Raw genomic sequence first — 18596 nt, 5'->3', positions numbered from 1 at the left:
AAAACAAACTGATTTCTTGATGTGAGAAGTAGTTTTCATTCATTTGGTGCTTGATACACTCGTACAAAGCGAAGGGTTTAATTATGGGTTTAGTTATGTTATTGTGTAGTTTGTACAAATAAAAAACACAGGTAAAAAGTATAAATAAAATACTACCTGCGCTTTGTTGATGTTTTGGTTTATAATTTACTATCGTGTAGGTATGTATTTACTTACTAAAAGATTGAGCATTAGGTAAAAATAATTTTATTCCAAAATAATTTACTCACAGCTATGCACATAGTCACACACTTACAGAAATGCACAAAGTTCTCACAAATGAGAAATTTCTGCATTTCGATTATCGCTTGGTGAATTTTCCAGCTGTAGTTCCTTCTTGACTAAAGGTCTTTGTGACCCCGGGAGTAAAAATGAGAGCAGTCCGCACACTGAAAAAAAGAGAGACATATTTTCGAATTATCCTTCGGTCTATGTATTTTTCACAATTTTTTTTTTTTTTTGAGACGTGGGACATCATCCAGTTACTTCTAAAGCCTTGAGCGAGGCGAGAAGAAGTGTCTGACTCTTACTGACTAAAAATCACCCCGTTTCTACTTCTGCTTTTCGAGCCACAGCCCTGGTAACCCGCTAGGTAGTCCGCTTTCCAGGGTATTTTTCTCTAGGAGTCTTGACAAGAAAATTTAATCTAAAGATCTTAACGTACTTACCTATTAATAAACCTCCAAATACGTAGAACGTCAATTCGCAGACAGCGTTCAGAAGAACTCCTGCGACGTTGATACCGACGATAGAGCCAGCTCGTCCACACATCATTGTCAGTCCTACCGCCATGCCCCTGAAACAGTTCGAATAGCTATGTTTTACTCTGATACATTGCGTTATCAAATCTGAACAAACTTACGTATAATGTACATACGTGTGGTTTTTAAAAAAATCGAATTGGTGGATGTCTTACAATAGCTTTTAGGAGCCCAGATCATTGATTCAAATGGAAAGTTAATTAGTTCATTTCCAATTAAAGATTATGTGGAGGTGTGAAAATTAAAAATCTATTTAGTCCGTCACCTAGAAATTTAATCGAAATATTATAACGTACTTTTTTATTGTATTTGTAAACAATTCTTAGATAAAATGAATCAAAGTTTAGGAGACCCACTCAAACTAACTACGTCATTTCTAAGTATAATAAAACGACACAGAAGTGAGATCTCACGTTGTTTTGAATCAATAATATCTAATGATTGAAAGTATTTGTTTCCGTAAGAAACAAAAATACGTGCCTAATATTTTAAAACAATCTGCTAGACGGACAGTAGATAAAATACAAAATAGTCATCTACCCTATTACCTATAGGTCTACGGCATGACATCAAGTGTTTGCGTTAAAGTACTATAAACATTAATCATTCGATTAAGTACACAATACTATAGTAATAACCTTAGTTTTAAAATATTTAAACGTAGACCGTTCGTATGAACTATAAATATGTTTGAACCCACCTTAGATGTGTTGGGAAAAACTCTCCAGAGTATGCATTGATCGGTCCTATAGCTAAAGATAATATTTGTATCGAGGACAGAAGGACAGCGAAGACCATATCTTGAGTTATAAAGTTGATGAGAACACAGAATGTTCCTGTTAGTAACAGTACTATGATAAGGAGCCTCTTCTTGCCTATAAATTTGACACAGCTACCGACTGCCAGGCAGATCACAGTGCAACTTGCGTTAGCTACTGCATTTATAACAAATGTTACTGTTTCTATTGTGTCTACGCATTCATCGCTTTCTGATGTCTGTAATAAAAGTGAACTTGTTTAGTTATTATAATATTAATATGTGACTAGTCTAGACAAAACATTAACCCCGCAAAATCAATAGTAACTGTGATCTCATTAAGAAATGTGCAATCCGTACAAAAACATTTCATGTTAAATGTTAAGACGAGACAATAGCTCGGACTGTCAAAAATAATCAGATCCCGTGTAGAGCCAAGTTTCTAACCCTATACTTTTGAACTGGCGAGTCGGCCGCACGGACTTTTTGACGTCATATGGGCTTGAGTTAAAAATCTATAAATCTTCTAAACTCATTCCGTGCGGCCAACTCGCCAGTTCAAAAGTATAGGGTTAAAACCTTGGCTCTACAAATTACTTTTTGACGTGCGAGCTATATGGTCTCGTCTTGAACATTTAACATGAAATGTTTTTGTGGGATTTCATTTCTTTTTGTAGGTTGCTTATGATAGAAAGATAAAATGAGCGACAAATTCACCTACTACTAAATTTATAAGAAAATTGCAAACGTAATCCTAATACTTTTTATCAATGAAAATTAAAACACTAGTCTCTAAACCTTTACCTACTAAACTACTAACAATTAAATATTAGGCAAATGGTTTTTTTCTCCGCGATAGCAAACTTTTAAATCACCGAAATATTCCGAAAACTTTTCATTCAACGAGACAACCGTCAACGACGTCTGCCCTCGCGCGTCTGCCCGCGTTCGGGTGCCGCGCTCGCTGACGGGCCGATTATTTTTAGCTACTGCGCGGGGACGAGGGGGCAGGCGGCGGGCGTTGGCGCATACTATACTTACGATGCTTATGTTCAAAAGTATAGGTTGATTAATAAACACTTACCGAAGTGAAGTGTAGTAATATTATTCATATCTAAGTACTTATGGTTAGGATAATGTTTTGATTTGATGAAAAGTTTGTGTTCTATGTACTTGTGTATAATTTTCAGATCTCAAGCAGGAAATAGGGAATTAAGTTTCCCTATTTCAGATTTTTACCCCTCCGCGGCCGCATTCAGACCTCTAGCGTCAAAAGAAGTCTCGAACAAACTTTCACCCCCTAGTTTAAGGGGTTGGGGGGTAAAAGTTCCAAGTTTTAGGATTTTTTTGTTGTTTGGGTACTAATACTAGCTTACATACCAAATTTCAGTTTTCTAGGACTTCAGGAAGTACCTTAAGAATTTTGTTGATCATCAGTGAGTGAGTGAGTGAGTGAGTGAGTGAGTGACGAAATCGGGGTATTTTAGATATCAATAAAATCTAAAGTATAAGTATGCAATTGAAACTTTAGAGGTTTATTAAGTCTACCACTCATTATCCTGAAAATTTTGTTTATCTGGTATAACCCAAACTCAAGTTATGAAGGTTCAAAAATACGACGAAGCGCTTCAGAAAAGGTAGGTACAGCGCTTGCGCTTCGCTTGGCTTATTGGCAAGAAACTACCGTGCCCCCAGATATCAGGTGATCTGTGTGCTCGTTTGCCCACTATTCCATAAAAAAACAATGAATTGAATTTTCTAAGAATATTACTGGGAGCACATTACCTATAACTAAAAACATTTATATACCTGATTGAGCCTATCGAAGATAATGTCACACGCCGTCTTATCGTCACCGTCGCCAGCCATAACTCTATTTAGCACGTCGGGTACCCACATGTATAGACCATTTAATCTGGAATGCATTACATATCATATTATCATCAATAATATCATAACTGCTGAGCAAAGGTCTCTTCTAACACAGAGTACATTAATCACCACGCTTGCTCAAGGGGGATTGAAATGCATTGTGAACCTTATTATTTAAGTCAGTAAAAGACTTACAAACACATAATTTCACACACCTATTGCTTTGTGCTCATCGTCCAATACGTGGGATATAACACAAATGGTGAAAAGTGGGTGCCCATTGTACAGTGGCATTACGTGCCGTAATGTGCACCTGCAGGGATAAGGCGTGACGATTCGATGAGATGCACCCGGTCGCCCAGCCGCAGCACAAACCGGACAGTCAAATAGGTCTAATATAACTAACATTGTATTGGTACTTAAAGAATGTTATAGATACTTACGTAGAAAACACGCCAAACATGAGGAAACTATTCAAAGCGAACCATTTTACATACGGCGGCTTGAAAAGAGGCACGCTTTGTACTCGTAAAGATTTAAAGAAAGTTTTCTTCTCACTGTCGTATGGAGGCGCTATCAACCGCTTGATCTGAAACAATTACATTCTTAACTTAACATTGAACAAAAAGTGCATTTATTTCAAATGTATTTTGGTTCAAAATGATATTAACGACTTCTTACTAAGAGCCCACTATGTTTATTGGCAACCGTTAATGGCAATTAAGATTTAGTTTATCTTTTTTTATTAAAACTATTGATGCGACACGCAAATAATATTAGATTGAAGTGATGACGCAATGGTCGTAATGTATTATTAGAGCTATTCTCTCCAGACAAGATGCCACAGTTAAACTTTGTCCAAAATTGTCCATAAAGTATTTGTTGGTGCCCGTTTATTTATCAGATATTACCAAAAACAGTGCAGTGCTATAAAAACAATTGAAAATAATAAAATATTTACTGGAAATTCACCAGCTCCTTTCTTTTTGTTGCCTCTGTAGATGTTTTGTAGAACTTCAAGGGCTTCATCCATCTTTCCTTGAGAAACTAATAATTTTGGACTCTCCGGACCACACATCATGAGAGCAGCAGCTATGATGAAGACGCTCGCGTACAATATGGCGAGCAGCCTCCAGGGCCTGAACAAGTACAGACCGAAGTCTATTCGGAAATCCAGAGGCAGTATAGCCCAAGCCAGTACTGAAATAAGAAAATATTGAAGAATATAAGGATTTATGTTTTAATTAAGAAATATCATGACTTATTCCTTAAAAGAGAGAAAAAGTATGAAACTATTTTCCTTTAGTACGAGGTGTTTGATTAATAAATATAAGATTATTCGTACAAAAAATATTTTCGAGTTAAGTTAGATTTTACATGAGAGATTTTACACGACTTCACTCTCTCTTCAGCTCGTAACGCGTAGCTCGTAGCGCGAATCTTGTAGCGCGTAGTTCATAGCGCGTTGCTCGTAGCACGTAGCTCGTTAATTTTCCCGCTATTAATTAAGTGGGCGCGCAACGCGCTAGGGATTTTTTTGCACTTCGGTTGGCTTACCTTGTCGAAACAAAGATCATTCCTATCAGATACCATTAAATGATAAGTAAAACAACTACTGTATTACTTACATGGGACAACAAGTGTTCCGCTAACTTGCAGAGCATTAGTGACGGATAGAACGAGGTCCCTGTTCTTGGCAGGGATGATCTCGCCGATGAACGTGTAGGGCACTGCCGCCGGGCAGGCTATGCTGACCAACAGTAATTTACATGTTAAAGTGGTAAAGAACAGATATACTATGTATGAGGTATAGAGAAATAAATTCGTGTCATTAGGAAAGTAATTGCTGTCAAGTAAATCCTATTAATTTTATAAATTGCTGTAATTGTGACTTAACATTTTATTTCCACCACAGGTGGTAAATTATGGATACAATAAATACTTACATACATACATATCGTCATGCCTTTTATCCCCGAAGGGGTAGGCAGAGGACACCTCTGCCTATAGGCAGAGTACACCTCTGCCTATCCCTGTTTGTTGTATTTGTAGCTGCCATTGTAGCACGTAATACCACTACAATGTACACCCACTTTTTCACTTTTCACAATAAATACTTGATTATTTGAAAGTATGTTAAATCTTAGATTTTTTATGGTTTTGTTTCGCTCTGTGACAATGATAGTTTTAGATTTAAAAGTACCCATATCCTTACCATAGTGCTGAGATGGATTTAACAATCGCAAATGCTATGAGGTTTGGCATGAATGCAGCCACTACGCCAAATACTCCGGCGAGGAATGATGCGATCACGACCACATTCTTACGGCCCCGAGTATCTACTAAATAGCCCCATGGAAATGATGTAACCACGATACCTGGAACGCAGTGAATAATAGGCGTTAGGCTTGAAAGGGACTTTATATTCTTTCTTATTCACATCATCTGACCACAGGTCATAGAAAATGCATTCAATTTTCGGAGTTCCATCAGACGTGTTAGTCTTTGAAGTTACTTGTTCTTAATAACATAGAATATTTTGGAAATTATATAAATTCTATTAATCGTTCTCATCTAAGAACCACTAGTTTAAAGTTGTAACAGCTAAAATACAAGCGATAAGTTTTATGCGATTTTGCTAATTTTGCTAAGCTTTACAGCTGCATACCTATGTAAGGTATTGATGCTATGAATCCTCGTTGGCTTTCAGTCATCTCCAGATCGCACATTGCTGCTGGTACCACGAAGGAGTAGCCGAGTGGTTCCACGATAGCGCCTATCAAGAACAGGGCCAATATAAAGGAATATTTGATGTTGTACCATCCTAAACCTGGAAAAATAAATAAATAATGTTATGACAAATAAGCGAAGATTTCTTAAGACAGGTTTCTTACTAACGAGATTATATATTATGGTGCTCCCACACAGCAGTTATATAACGTTATACAACATTGTTATATTTATAACAGCATGTAACATACTCTACAACCACTTATAATTTGTTTAAACACAAATGTTATTGTTACACATTGTTGTATAATGTTATATAACCGCTGTGTGGGAGCACCATTACTAACGAAGAATTGCATGCTACGTAATGTAACATACTATTTATCAAACAATAAGAAAAAGTAACTAAGTATATAATACATACATTATAACGAATTAATCTTAAAATTCCATGCAGATAAAATATCCTCGACAAACAACTTTGACTGTCATGGTTCTGTGAAATTTAAACCGTTGTTGATTGCTCCCATCAGGTGATCTGTTGACACGATTGACTTTCTATCCCAATCTTTATAAGTCATAGAACAATAAGCAGATTAGTTTTGAAGTACAGTTACTTTCTGGACTCTTGTAATCAGTAGATATCACCGTATTGGGTATTAAGCCCCGATTATTTATAATACAGATAGCAAGGCATGTACCCACATGTCATTGTTATTATAGATCAAAAGTAATTGTCATTCAATATCAATTTAGCACTGATAAAAGTATTGCAATCGTAACTCCGTTTATTGCAGGTGTTATCTAAGAATTGATCATAATTACGCTTCGCAGGGCAGTTTTTTAACTTTAAAAAATTATGACGAGAAATAAAATATACATTTCAAGTAGTTCAATGGTCAGTTTTACTGCAAAAGTTAAATATTTTGGTTCTCTCGTTTATTAAACAATATTCTAGGAATGTAATGTTCTCAGAATATAAAAAAATTACTATGTGTCCAATTCCACACGATATTTATTCCATTTATTATATTTATTTCTAAGATTGTATTCAATGGCTTACCTGCTACTGCCAAGGCTTGATCCAAATCTGCTGCATGTTCACCATCTTTTCCCACCTTTTCGGCAACCGTATTTACATTATTTTGCATTTTGTACCCATTCAACTTATAAACAATTCAAAAAATACAACCACGCAGGTAGAGTTGTTAGCCACGCATATTTTCTTCAAGTTTGAGTGGAAGAAATAAACATGAGAGTGACGTAAATTATCTTTAATTAAAGACCTGTCCGATTTCCACGAGTGTTACGATACGAAGCAGTATAATAACCATAAAACTGAATTATTTAAACCGGCGTGTTTATCAAGAATTCTATTGTGATAGTGCCAGTAGAACAAATTGTAGATTATAATATTTTTATCTTGATGAATGATACAGCTACTTTTATCCTAATAAGGAACTATAACATCTGTTAATCAACCACTATGAAAGACGAGGGTTTCAGTTTCAAAGTATTTTTTTATTAGCTATTTTCGATTTTTATTTATTATAGATTACTAACACTTTTCTTATAATAATCTTCATCGAAATTATTAGAAACCATTGTCGTATTTTCGTGTTATTAGAATTCAAATATGTTTATTATATTATCTGCAATATCGAAATGAATTAGTACAAAAGTTGCAAGATGTTATAAGATTTCGTTAACAAGTTATTTTGGTGTCTAAACGTCTTTAATTCCACGACTTTATCTTGATTCTTGAAACAACATGATTTATTTCTTTGCATAACCTCCTTAATCTTTATTTTTTCAGACATCCATAACATTTTTTATTTGAATGAACTGCTCGTGTCTTTGTTTTGTTTGCACTAAATATTTTATCTTTAAAAACTAATTGTTGTGCTGCTAACACATCAATTTCATCTCTTAGGTTCCTTATGACTAACTGTAATGGAATTAATTCCTGTTCATAGAATTCTAGTATGCTAATTTCAAGTTCACGGTTCTTGGTGGCTTCTTCAGATTTATTTGTTTTTGAAGTGATTGTTTCCCCACCTGAAGCAAAGAATATGAGGAATATTTTATAGTAGTGTAATATATTGTACTATTGACTAACGACAAAAAATCTACTACTTACCACTGGGGTCAGTAGACTTCTGTTTAATTACTTTAGCATTATCGGGCACCAGTCTAGATTCGTCAATAGCAACACGTTGGTTCGTGTCAGGTTTTTTGATCCGAATAGACATGTCATGTTCCGCATCAACAGGAATCTTTATTTCGTTTGAAGAAATCCTTATTTGTGATTTAACTATTGTTACCAAATCATTTGGTGATCGATTAGGCACGTGTTTAGTATCGAATGTTTCAATAACTCGCTCATTTTTGTCGTTCAGATGACTATAGAATCCCAAGTTAACAAAAATGGGGTCTTTTCTTAATACACTTTTTATTGTGTCAGCTGATTCATCAGAAGATTTTGGAATACTTGTGGTATCGGTCCTTTTAGTAATTATGTTTCTAAAGTCATCGTTTGAATCTGTTGTTTCAGTTACAGGTTTTGGTTGTTTTGTAATTATTTTAACATTGTTCTTCTCTATAGTTGAAGGATATTCACATTCATCTGGAGAATCATTTTTTTCTTTATTTTTTACAGACAGGATTGGTTTTGTTTCATCCATTTCGTCATATTCACCTGAATGTTTTATGTTATCTGAATCAACTTCTGGAATCTTTGGAATTTTTGGAGGGATGTTTGAAGGAAATGGATCAATTGTGTTATCTTTGCTATCCTCCCAGTCATCGCCGATTAAATCTTTATCATTATTAGAGTCTTTACCTGGTGGAGTAGGTTTTTCTTTGATTATTATCGGTACTGGTACGTAGTCTTTATGGTCTTTACTGCTAAGATTTTTTTCATCTTTATCCTTTTCACTCCCAAAAATAGGTTTAGTAGGTCTTACAATTTTCAAATCTTTCGCTGTTTCATTGTCACTTTTTAAAACTCCGGTTTCCTCAATGTTTTCATCTAAACCTGTTTCCAAATCTCTGCTTTCATCAAAATATTTTTTATCGCTGTTTATTTGTTTTATGTCTTCAGGTATGGGTTCTCTCGTTTTATCGTATGGCGTAACAGTATGTGGGCTTTGAGTATCTGAACTCCCATTGTCTAGCATATTTTGTTCTGAATTTTCTGATTTCAAGTCTTCATTTATGCCATTGGTTTTGACCTCTGCTTCATTATTATTTTTTATATATATAGGAATCGGAACTACTTTTTTTTCAATGTTTTCGAGTGGTCGTTTGTCTTTTTTAAATTCTTCTTGATTATCACTACTACTTTGGGGATTTATATCTTTCTCTGGCTCAGTTTTTTTCGTTGTACTTTCGTTAGACATAATGTTTTCTGCACTCTCAGGTTTTTCTAACATCAAATCTTCGGAGACGCGAAATTGTGGTACATTCTCGTTGGATAATTCATTTGATTCTTTTTTTTGTAAATCATCTGTATAAGGAGACTTTAATTCTGTATTCGAATTTTTATTTGATGATTTATCAACGTTAGTGGGATGAACTGTATTGTCTCCTGTAGGTGAGTCTCGCAATTGAAAAGATGTTTGCGTACCTACTGATTTCATATTGGGTACTAAGTCTTTACTTGGTTCCGAATTTAATTCTTCTGTGGTTTTGTTATCTTTGATAGCTAAATCATGACCAGTTGGTGCAGTACTTTCAGAGTCTGGTTTAGTAGATGGTAATGGAATCGGAATAGGAACAGGAATGAGTGTAGGAAATTTAAATTCCTTTGGCGTATTTTTATCAGATGATCGACGTTTTGGTTCATTTTGATTAGTATTATCGTTTTCTTTAATATCCCGAGTTATACCTTTTGGAGGAACAAAATAAGATTCTGAATGTTCATTGAAAGATTTTCTTGGTTTATCTTCACTGGGACTCTGACTCTTAACTTTTGAATCACTTGATATTTTTGGCGGGTAAGTTATAATAGGATTGGAATGACCACTTGTCGAATTAACCGAAGGGTCTCCTTGGAAAATGTTAACAACTGAATCCTTATGTTCAGGTGGTTGTGTATTTGTGGATTGTTCACTAGATTTCCGTTTTTTCTTGAAGAAGTTACCATCAAATATTGAACTACGTCTTCCACTTTTTGAGTCTTCGCGTTTGATAGGTTGTTTATCGGTATCACTTTCAACAACTTCCTTGTCTGGTATCTCTTCTTTATTTAAAACAACTTTTTCAATTAATAATTTTTCAGGATCGGGTTTCGTACTTGGTTTATAAGAATATTTGTCTTCACTATAAGGTGGATCTAAACATCCTCCTGTTGAATCAAAACTGTGTTAATATAATTTATTACTTTGTATAAAAATTACGAAAATTTTGTGAATAAAGATTGACCTGGTTTGCATTTGCCAAAAAAATACTTTTGTTCTTTCGATTGCGTTGAGACAGTGTAATCTTGATAAACGTTTTTAGATAGTGTAAATGTATGCTTTAATGTGCCATCTGATTTGGTTGTTTGACTTGGTCCACTTATGTTTGCACTATATGATGCACTAGGTATGCAAGTGTAATCATCATCTTCCAATGCTCCCAAACATACCCCTGTAATCACGAAAGATTATACTGAAGTAAAGTTTGCGTCTAAATGTATTTCATAAATCGATTTTTTTTTACTGTTATAAAACCAATACTACTTGAATACCTGGTTGTAGCATGTCGAATATTTGTTTACGGATTTTCTGTGGTGGCGGCTTTCTTTCAAATTCTGCTTCCATGAAAACATCGAAATTCATGATCGTTTGATCACTGCTCACTAGTCGCACTTTTTGTAAACCTTTCATGTGTTTTGTAGTTGTTGAATCGTTTTCTTCTGATTTATCGTCGTCTTTTTTCCTTACTCTTATTTTCACATTAAGTGGCGTGCTTTTAGATAAACTAGTGACATGATCTGACTTGTTTCTTGGAACAGTTTCTACTTCAGATGGAAATTTCTGAATAATTTGTTCAACTACTGCTGTTTGAGTACGCATACTGAGGGAAGCTACAAAAATAATTGAATTAAGGAATATAATAATTATAGGTATTGATTTCAACAGCAGTAACTAAAAGGTAATAAAACAAAGAAGTCAGATGCCGCTCCGGAAATATGAAACTGTATACATAATGTATTGGATCTTGCAACGAAATAGTCGTACAAGTTATGGAAAAATAATGGTTTATTACCGTCAGGTATCTTTGGCTAAAATATTTGTAGTGCGGCTGAAACATCCCAACGTATTATAAATAACGCTCTGGATGCCCAAGACTCTTACTATCTATAAATTAAAAATCGAACTATCTACCACCTTTCTACACCAGTCTACTGTACTAACACAAACATAATACAACTTTCTTATTATTTATTAAGTATAAGTAAAAGTAATTATTAATAAATAACATTTAATAAATTAATTTCTATCCCTCAAACACAAAAGAATAAACAACACGATTTGATTTAATGATTTCTTCAGACGTTGTAATTTCAGGAACAGTATACGTAGAAACAGATTTATTCATTAAGCTTTGTTCTGAAGGCTGTTTGCTGCCCAATGTTAATCCAAGAGCAGAACATTTACAAATAATATCACTGAGCATTAATTTTAGGGGTAAAATCTCCTTTTCAACAGTTTGCATATATTCGGCTATTCTTATTTCTGGTGGAATTCTGCACTTAAATCTTAACCGTTTCGACAATTTTGGCTTGGACAATTCAATAGAAAGTGCGTTACTCGTAGACACAGCATTACTGGATATGGCATTACTTGTGGACACAGCGTTACTTGTTTGATTGTCGTGGGACAAATCACTTGGTGAACTCGCACTATCAAGTCCCAGTAAATCTTTATGGGAATCATAGAACTTGCAGGTTACTGCTCTTGATGTCACTATTTTCGCAATAAGTGGAGGTTCTTGTGTACTAATTGAACAAATAGGGGATAAAGATAACTTCTTTCCTGAATCAAACTTAGCTGAGTTAGTGCCTACTGAAATATTTGTTACAGCGTTACTACTTGCTATGTCGTCTACGAAAATTTCTTGCAGGTCTTCCGTATTCGTTATTTCATCTATTGATATGGTCTTCAGAATTGTACTTTCAGATTTTCGTTTAGTAATTTCGATAGCTGAAAAATACATTTATGATTTACAAAACAGTATTTATGGTTCAATTTTAATTTACCAAATTCTAAGAACTAAGAACAACTCGTTTGAATCAACTCGACTCGTTCTCTAAACGAAAAATTTAAAGGTTCCTTGTTGTAAAATAGCAATTCATACATGCCTTTGTCTTTGACTACTATCTTCGTTTCTTCTCTCCTTATTTCATCAACAACAAACGTATTAGTTGATTTATCAGCAATGAGGTAGTTAGGAATGAAATCAGGTGATATACGACCTGCTTTAAGAGCTCTAATGAGATCATCTTTGGGTATACCACCTTCTAAAGTCTTGTTTAGTATAAACGTATCGCTTATTATTCTTGTTACATCGCCTGATCCGAGATTGACTGTCGACTTTGACGATGAAATCAGTAAGTCAACACAAGAGTGATATGTTTTCACTATACTGTTAGCTGCGTCTTTATCTTTATCACATTGACTTTTTTTCAAAATCACTTTATACGTCATCGGTATCGTATATTCAATGAAATTAGTTTCTTTCTTCCAAGTCAATTTGTCCAGATTTTGTAAATGTGAAACTTCTGGTACAATTTCTAGGCAACATTTTGAATTATTTCTAGGTTTCTGTATTAACGGTGTAAATTTTATCCTTAAACACGCAGTTTCCATTTTTCACAAAGTTTAACAAACAAAAAATAAATCTGAAAAATAAAATAAAGAAGTAAAAATAATTGTTGCTTTGTTTCATTTTTTACATGACCTACTTCGAGAAGTTTTAGTATAACCGAATCTGTTGAGAGTCCCGGTTTAAATTATTTGCTTTAAGGAATCACACATTTGCACCACAGAATAATCACCATGAACTGATTAAATTTAAATATGATACAATAATGTAATATGTGACAAAAATTTAACGAACGTTTTCATGATCAATAGTAGATATGTAAATTGTAAAATAGGTATTTTTGTAAAACTTACCAAACAAGAAACAAAATTATTCGGGAAGTAAATTAAAAAAGAAATCGTCAACACATAATTTTGATCTTCGAAAATATTGTTATGAAACTAAAATTTCGTTTACATTTGGTAAATAATTATTAATTTATCATGTCGAATTACCAAAATTATCTACTTGTCATTAATGTCTTGTTTTTTTACTTTATTTTTCTTTTTATTTTATGTGTCAAATGTCCAGTAGTACATATCTGTCAAATAATAAGGTTGCAAAAAGGTTTGTGTTATTCTAAAGTTTATGATTTTTTGTCTGTGCCCAAGGACGTAGTAAAAACCTTTTTTCAACGTCCTCGTCTATCTGCCTTATAAATATTGGAGTAACAGTGCAATCTAAAGGTAAGCGTCCACAGGACCCACGTCGTACTGCGAATTAATGAACGCAGTTTTATAAGTTTCTATACAAGACAAACTAAAATCCGTTGCTTTCGGTGCGTGCGATGCGTACGATGCCGGCCAGTGGACGCGTACTTCTAAGGACAAAGGAAATGGTGTGTTTGTTGTTATAATAAAACGATAATAGAGTTATTCACCTTTTAATTCCAAAAAACTCTTCCTACTTCGCAATACTTACATCACCATAAATTTTTTTTTCAATATTATGTACTTACTTAATAATTTTTACAAGTTTTAATTTTACGATATGCGACGATAAGTTATTGCTCCTAATATTTTATTAAATACTAAATTCCTGGATTATCACTAAGAACTCGAATAAATAATTTAAGAACAATTAGATATTATTTGTACAAAATCAATACAATGTTAAATGTTTAAAACTAAAAATAAAAATGTATAAAATGAAAGAAATCACGATCACAGATTTGTTTGTTTCTCAAAATAATACACAAACAGGCGTCTTGAAATAAGTTACTTAAGCAATTAATTTTGTACAATATTTCCATTTATAAGTTACTATATACTATCAATTCTTGGGCAGTATCATTTACCAATGTAAAAAGGATATTAAGTATAATACATACATACATACATAGCTAGCTTACAATGCGTTCGCCACAGTCTCGGACGTGGCCTCCTGTTAATTTTTATTTCTAAATATACAGTTCCTACAGTAATTACGCACATACTAAAATTAATTACAAAATATATAGAACGACCCAAATAACCCTGCAATTAAAGTCTGCGAAGCGCCATGTAATAATTACATTTAAATGAAATAAGTAAACACCATTAATGATTAAAAAAGATCAAGTTATAATTGCTTCGCTTATAAATGTTACAATTAGTTATAAACATAATATACAAAATTGGTCATTAGATGTTTCTATATTTTCACAGTTTTGGAAGATTAGTTATTCTTTAATGTTTGCGTATCAAAGGACCAAAAAGACAAAATGAAAGTGACGCTTCCACTTGTTGACAATTTCGAATAGAAATTAGAGATCGCAGACTAAAATTCGAAAAGCCAGGCACGTTATGAAAAACTATTTACATTTATAAACATTTATTAAACCTAATTTAAATAAGCGTATTGTATTTCTTTATGTACTATATTTATATTTTTATTTATTTTACATACGCTAAGGACTAGATTTTTGAGATCACTCTGAAAGCCAATTTCCTTTGTAATTAACTAATATTAATAATACGGGATTACAATTAAATTATGATTAACAAAATAATGATGTTTAAGAAATCGAAGTTGTGGGTAAATTATATAAAAAATCTGGCTTTTTTATTAAAACTTTAGCTTATTGAAGTATTGAAAAAAAAATATGAGTTTTAATTCATAACCATTCTTTTCTATTTACATTATATTTTGGTGAACTAGCAAACTGTTTGGAAATACTTCGATTTTACATTAGATCCTTATCTATCTGTGAAAAGTCGCAAGTTTATTTTCATTATTGCCTAAAACGTATTTATTACTAAACAATTAAGTTTATGCGAGATTTAGTTTGTCGGTACTTGCTTTATATATTACACTATATATAATATAAATGCTATGCTATATATAATATAAAATCATATTAAACTATTAATATTGCATAATCGTCCCACCTATTTGACACTTTCGTGACAATTTAACATACAAGCCTATCCCTATTCAAATTTGTAACTTCCATCGTGCTCTGACTTACCCCTTCTTTGGGTAAATTCACTCAGTGTTTGTTCCACATTGAGTCAATTGATGTTCCACTTTATATACCAACAATTTGAAAATTGATTCATTTTTCTTTCATCAGCGGGCAACCAATTAAGCCAATTTTAACTGAAATTAAATTTTTAGCAATTTTAAAGTTCGGTCAAATATTGCTACATTACTGCTGTCAGCTACGAAGAAACGCAAGATTAGTTACAAAAAAATCCAATTTACATTCTACCATATAGATACTATGGATATTTTAAGCCATCTTGATGTTGAAAAATGTATTATCATTTATCATTGTCGTAATTTATTAAAAGAGATTCAAACTCTATGTGGAACGAACACGAGGCCTTATAACTAAACACCAAAATGTTGACTCGATGCCACAAATCACAACTAACGTTAGCAGCATTGTCGTGGAATCACAATCACAAACTACGGGGTTGCTACATAACACGGCTATTTTTCATCTACGGGAATCAGAATTATTTTGCAAAATACTGGTCAATCAATTTGTGCGTGTTTTAAATCTCCTGCACGGTGTTACTACCGCTAAAAATATTTTTCATCCATTAGCAACTCTAGGACATTCTTCTACATTTTGGTCTTTTGGTACAGGAGATTCATTGTATTCGATATTTAAAAGGAATTCAAAAAAAATCTTTATATTTTTAATTAGATAATATTTTCTTTTTAATTGTTCGAATATTCATTTTGAATTCCTTTTCAAATCGAATGGTTTAATCGATTGAACTTGTGAACCAGATGTGTAATAAAAAATACCTAGTTCTACACTACAATGCTAAAAAACGTTAAGTGAATGAGAAGCAACATCGCGATAACATTTGACCGATCACATACACCATTCTTTACCATACATTATCCAACCAACCGATTACCAAATACAAAATCCAAATTTTTGATTTATTTAAATTTTTCTATGGAAGTTATAGCGATTATTACTCTTTTTTAAAAGTTCGTGCTAAGTGCTAAACACTTATTGGGAAAAGACTATGAAAAGGAAAAAGGTAATACTAAAATAAAAATTATTCTAGAACATAATAAATACAGGTAAAGTTAATCTAAACTTTAGTGTCCACTTCATAGAGTTGTAAATCGTTAACCACGACTTCATTTTACTAGTTATGTTTTCGGTATTAATAGTGAGATAGTGAGTACAACTCACACTAACTTCTTTTTCTTGTCGTTAAATTAGTAAAAATGTTCATGTTCCAAATACATAAATTTATGTAGAGCTGAAATCGGCACTAAAGTTTACATTAAAGTGACTTAGATACTGCTAATTACAGAGTCTCCATTACTTGTATATTTATTAAAGATCAATTTTTTAAGGTTTTTAAAGAATTTATTGAGTTATTGGTACATGTTAAATGTGTAATAGAAACGAGAGCGTGTCCGCGCTCTGATTGGTTGGTTTTTCGAGCCAACCAATCAGAGCGTCGAATGCGCTCTCGTCTCGACTACTTTATTTAATACTTGTAATTATTTATTGCAAAAAAAATATATCAATAGATTTGACAGTATTGTTGCTATAAGACCGTGAAAGTAATGAAGACTCCATTTTAGTAACAGCTACATTCTAATATATAATTATTTTTCAATTAAACCAATGTGACTTAATAGTTAGATAACATGAATAGGTCATCTTCAATAGTTTTTATGATGTAAGGACGTTTATTATTTTTAATTATCTATAAAAAGTTACGTTTCTTATCTCGATCGTGCTATGTTTTTTATCAACATAAAATATGAACAAAAAATATTTTGTTGCTTCACCAATGCAAGATTGGCGTTGCCATTAGGTAACTGGTTGCTGTAAAACGTTTCGCGGGTTCTATTCCCACACGGAACAAGCCTTTGCGTGATCTGCAATTACTGTTCCTAATCTGTGTTATGTGTATGTGAAACAGGAGAAAATACTAATGCATGGTAGCGTTTAAAAACAAAAACAAATACTTTCATCTAAAATTCAATTAAAAATGACCTATTCAGAGAATTTAAAATCCTAATTACATCTAGTTTCTAGCTAGGAAATATCCGATATTTCGGCATTGGCAGTTTAAGCAACTACTTATCTAATTAGGTACACACTCCGTGCTTGAGTACTAGAGTCAGTACAATACAATTACACCATTTGTCTGGTCAATACAAAAATAATTTTATACACAAACTTACTCTATGACTAGGATCCAAAGACTAGATACCATAGACTAGATTCAAATGACTAGAATCACTCATCCCCCCTTAGGTTACATTTACTTATTATAATTAAAAAATAAATAAAGCGACACAATAGGATTCTATAAACATTATTTTGTTATATATAGTTTTATATTATATTTATATTTACATAGACTAGCAAAATTAATATATATAGATTTTATATAAAAGCTAACTAATGATATACGCACGAAACTGTAACGAAGCCACTGTAAACTAGACATAATTATATGTATTTTGTTTTACATCAGAAAGTAAAAACTTTTATGATTTGAATTTCTAGAAAAAAAGTAGTTGTAACGCAATTGCTAATTAATTGGTATTTAAGCTTATAGATTCATAAGCACATTTGAATTGGAATTTTTGTACAAACCCATAAACATTATTTTACATAGACTGACATTGCACTTATTCGTTGTATGGAAAATCATGTACTGTTATTGCTATTGTATCATATAAAAAGTAAGGCATAGCTAATGTATGAGGCATCACTGTGTACGTCGACCACTTTCGAAATCCGAATTTAATCACCAAATAAATTAATAACGAGAAAATTTTATGGGCTTTTTATCCGCATAACACTCATTTATTGCAACACACGCCAAAATTGACCTTATTAGATAGACCATTTCAAATTAAAAGTAACCATGAAACCACTTTTTTCAACCTTATCAATACTGGCCTTAATTGTCTGAACGTACCCCACTTGGAAACGAATGTCTCGCAATTAGCGATTCAAAACTTCAACATGATAGTGTCGTCTTGGTAGACGGCCTTGTTACATGTCTCCGTGTGAAATGCGCTGAGGGGCGTTGGCGGGGCTCAGGTGCACAGTCCAGAATTGTCTACTAATGAACGGGCTAATACATCAGCGGCCGCGATGTCAC

At 33.1% G+C, this 18596-nt stretch overlaps 3 protein-coding genes across 11 annotated transcripts in view; all 3 read right to left on the bottom strand.

The window, feature by feature from the left end:
• Positions 1-229: 229 nt before the first annotated feature.
• LOC118265316 (synaptic vesicle glycoprotein 2A) lies at positions 230-7608 on the bottom strand. Its single transcript, XM_035578131.2, has 10 exons — positions 7223-7608; positions 6098-6259; positions 5645-5807; positions 5058-5179; positions 4391-4629; positions 3873-4018; positions 3367-3472; positions 1501-1796; positions 708-835; positions 230-428 (listed from the first exon to the last, which is right to left on the bottom strand). The coding sequence occupies exons 1-10, from the start codon at positions 7308-7310 to the stop codon at positions 313-315; spliced, it is 1566 nt and encodes a 521-aa protein (XP_035434024.2). The 5' UTR covers positions 7311-7608; the 3' UTR covers positions 230-312.
• A 199-nt stretch (positions 7609-7807) lies between these two features.
• On the bottom strand, positions 7808-13517 carry LOC118265315 (uncharacterized). The gene is made up of 5 exons (XM_035578130.2): positions 13326-13517; positions 10892-11230; positions 10585-10791; positions 8300-10507; positions 7808-8217 (listed from the first exon to the last, which is right to left on the bottom strand). The coding sequence occupies exons 2-5, from the start codon at positions 11217-11219 to the stop codon at positions 7964-7966; spliced, it is 2997 nt and encodes a 998-aa protein (XP_035434023.2). The 5' UTR covers positions 11220-11230; positions 13326-13517; the 3' UTR covers positions 7808-7963.
• Positions 13518-17383: 3866 nt separating this feature from the next.
• LOC118265604 (uncharacterized) overlaps positions 17384-18596 on the bottom strand; it is a 17493-nt gene continuing 16280 nt past the window's right edge. For all 9 annotated transcript variants that reach the window (XM_050705893.1, XM_050705900.1, XM_050705897.1 and 6 more), the window contains one exon: positions 17384-18596. This exon is cut by the window's right edge and continues 301 nt beyond it. In XM_050705893.1, coding sequence (XP_050561850.1) covers positions 18532-18596 — 65 coding nt within the window. In that variant the 3' untranslated portion in view covers positions 17384-18531.

The sequence above is a fragment of the Spodoptera frugiperda genome, chromosome 28 (assembly GCF_023101765.2).
Source record: "Spodoptera frugiperda isolate SF20-4 chromosome 28, AGI-APGP_CSIRO_Sfru_2.0, whole genome shotgun sequence".
Lineage (NCBI taxonomy): Eukaryota > Metazoa > Arthropoda > Insecta > Lepidoptera > Noctuidae > Spodoptera > Spodoptera frugiperda.
This window is presented reverse-complemented; position numbering and strand designations above follow the sequence as displayed.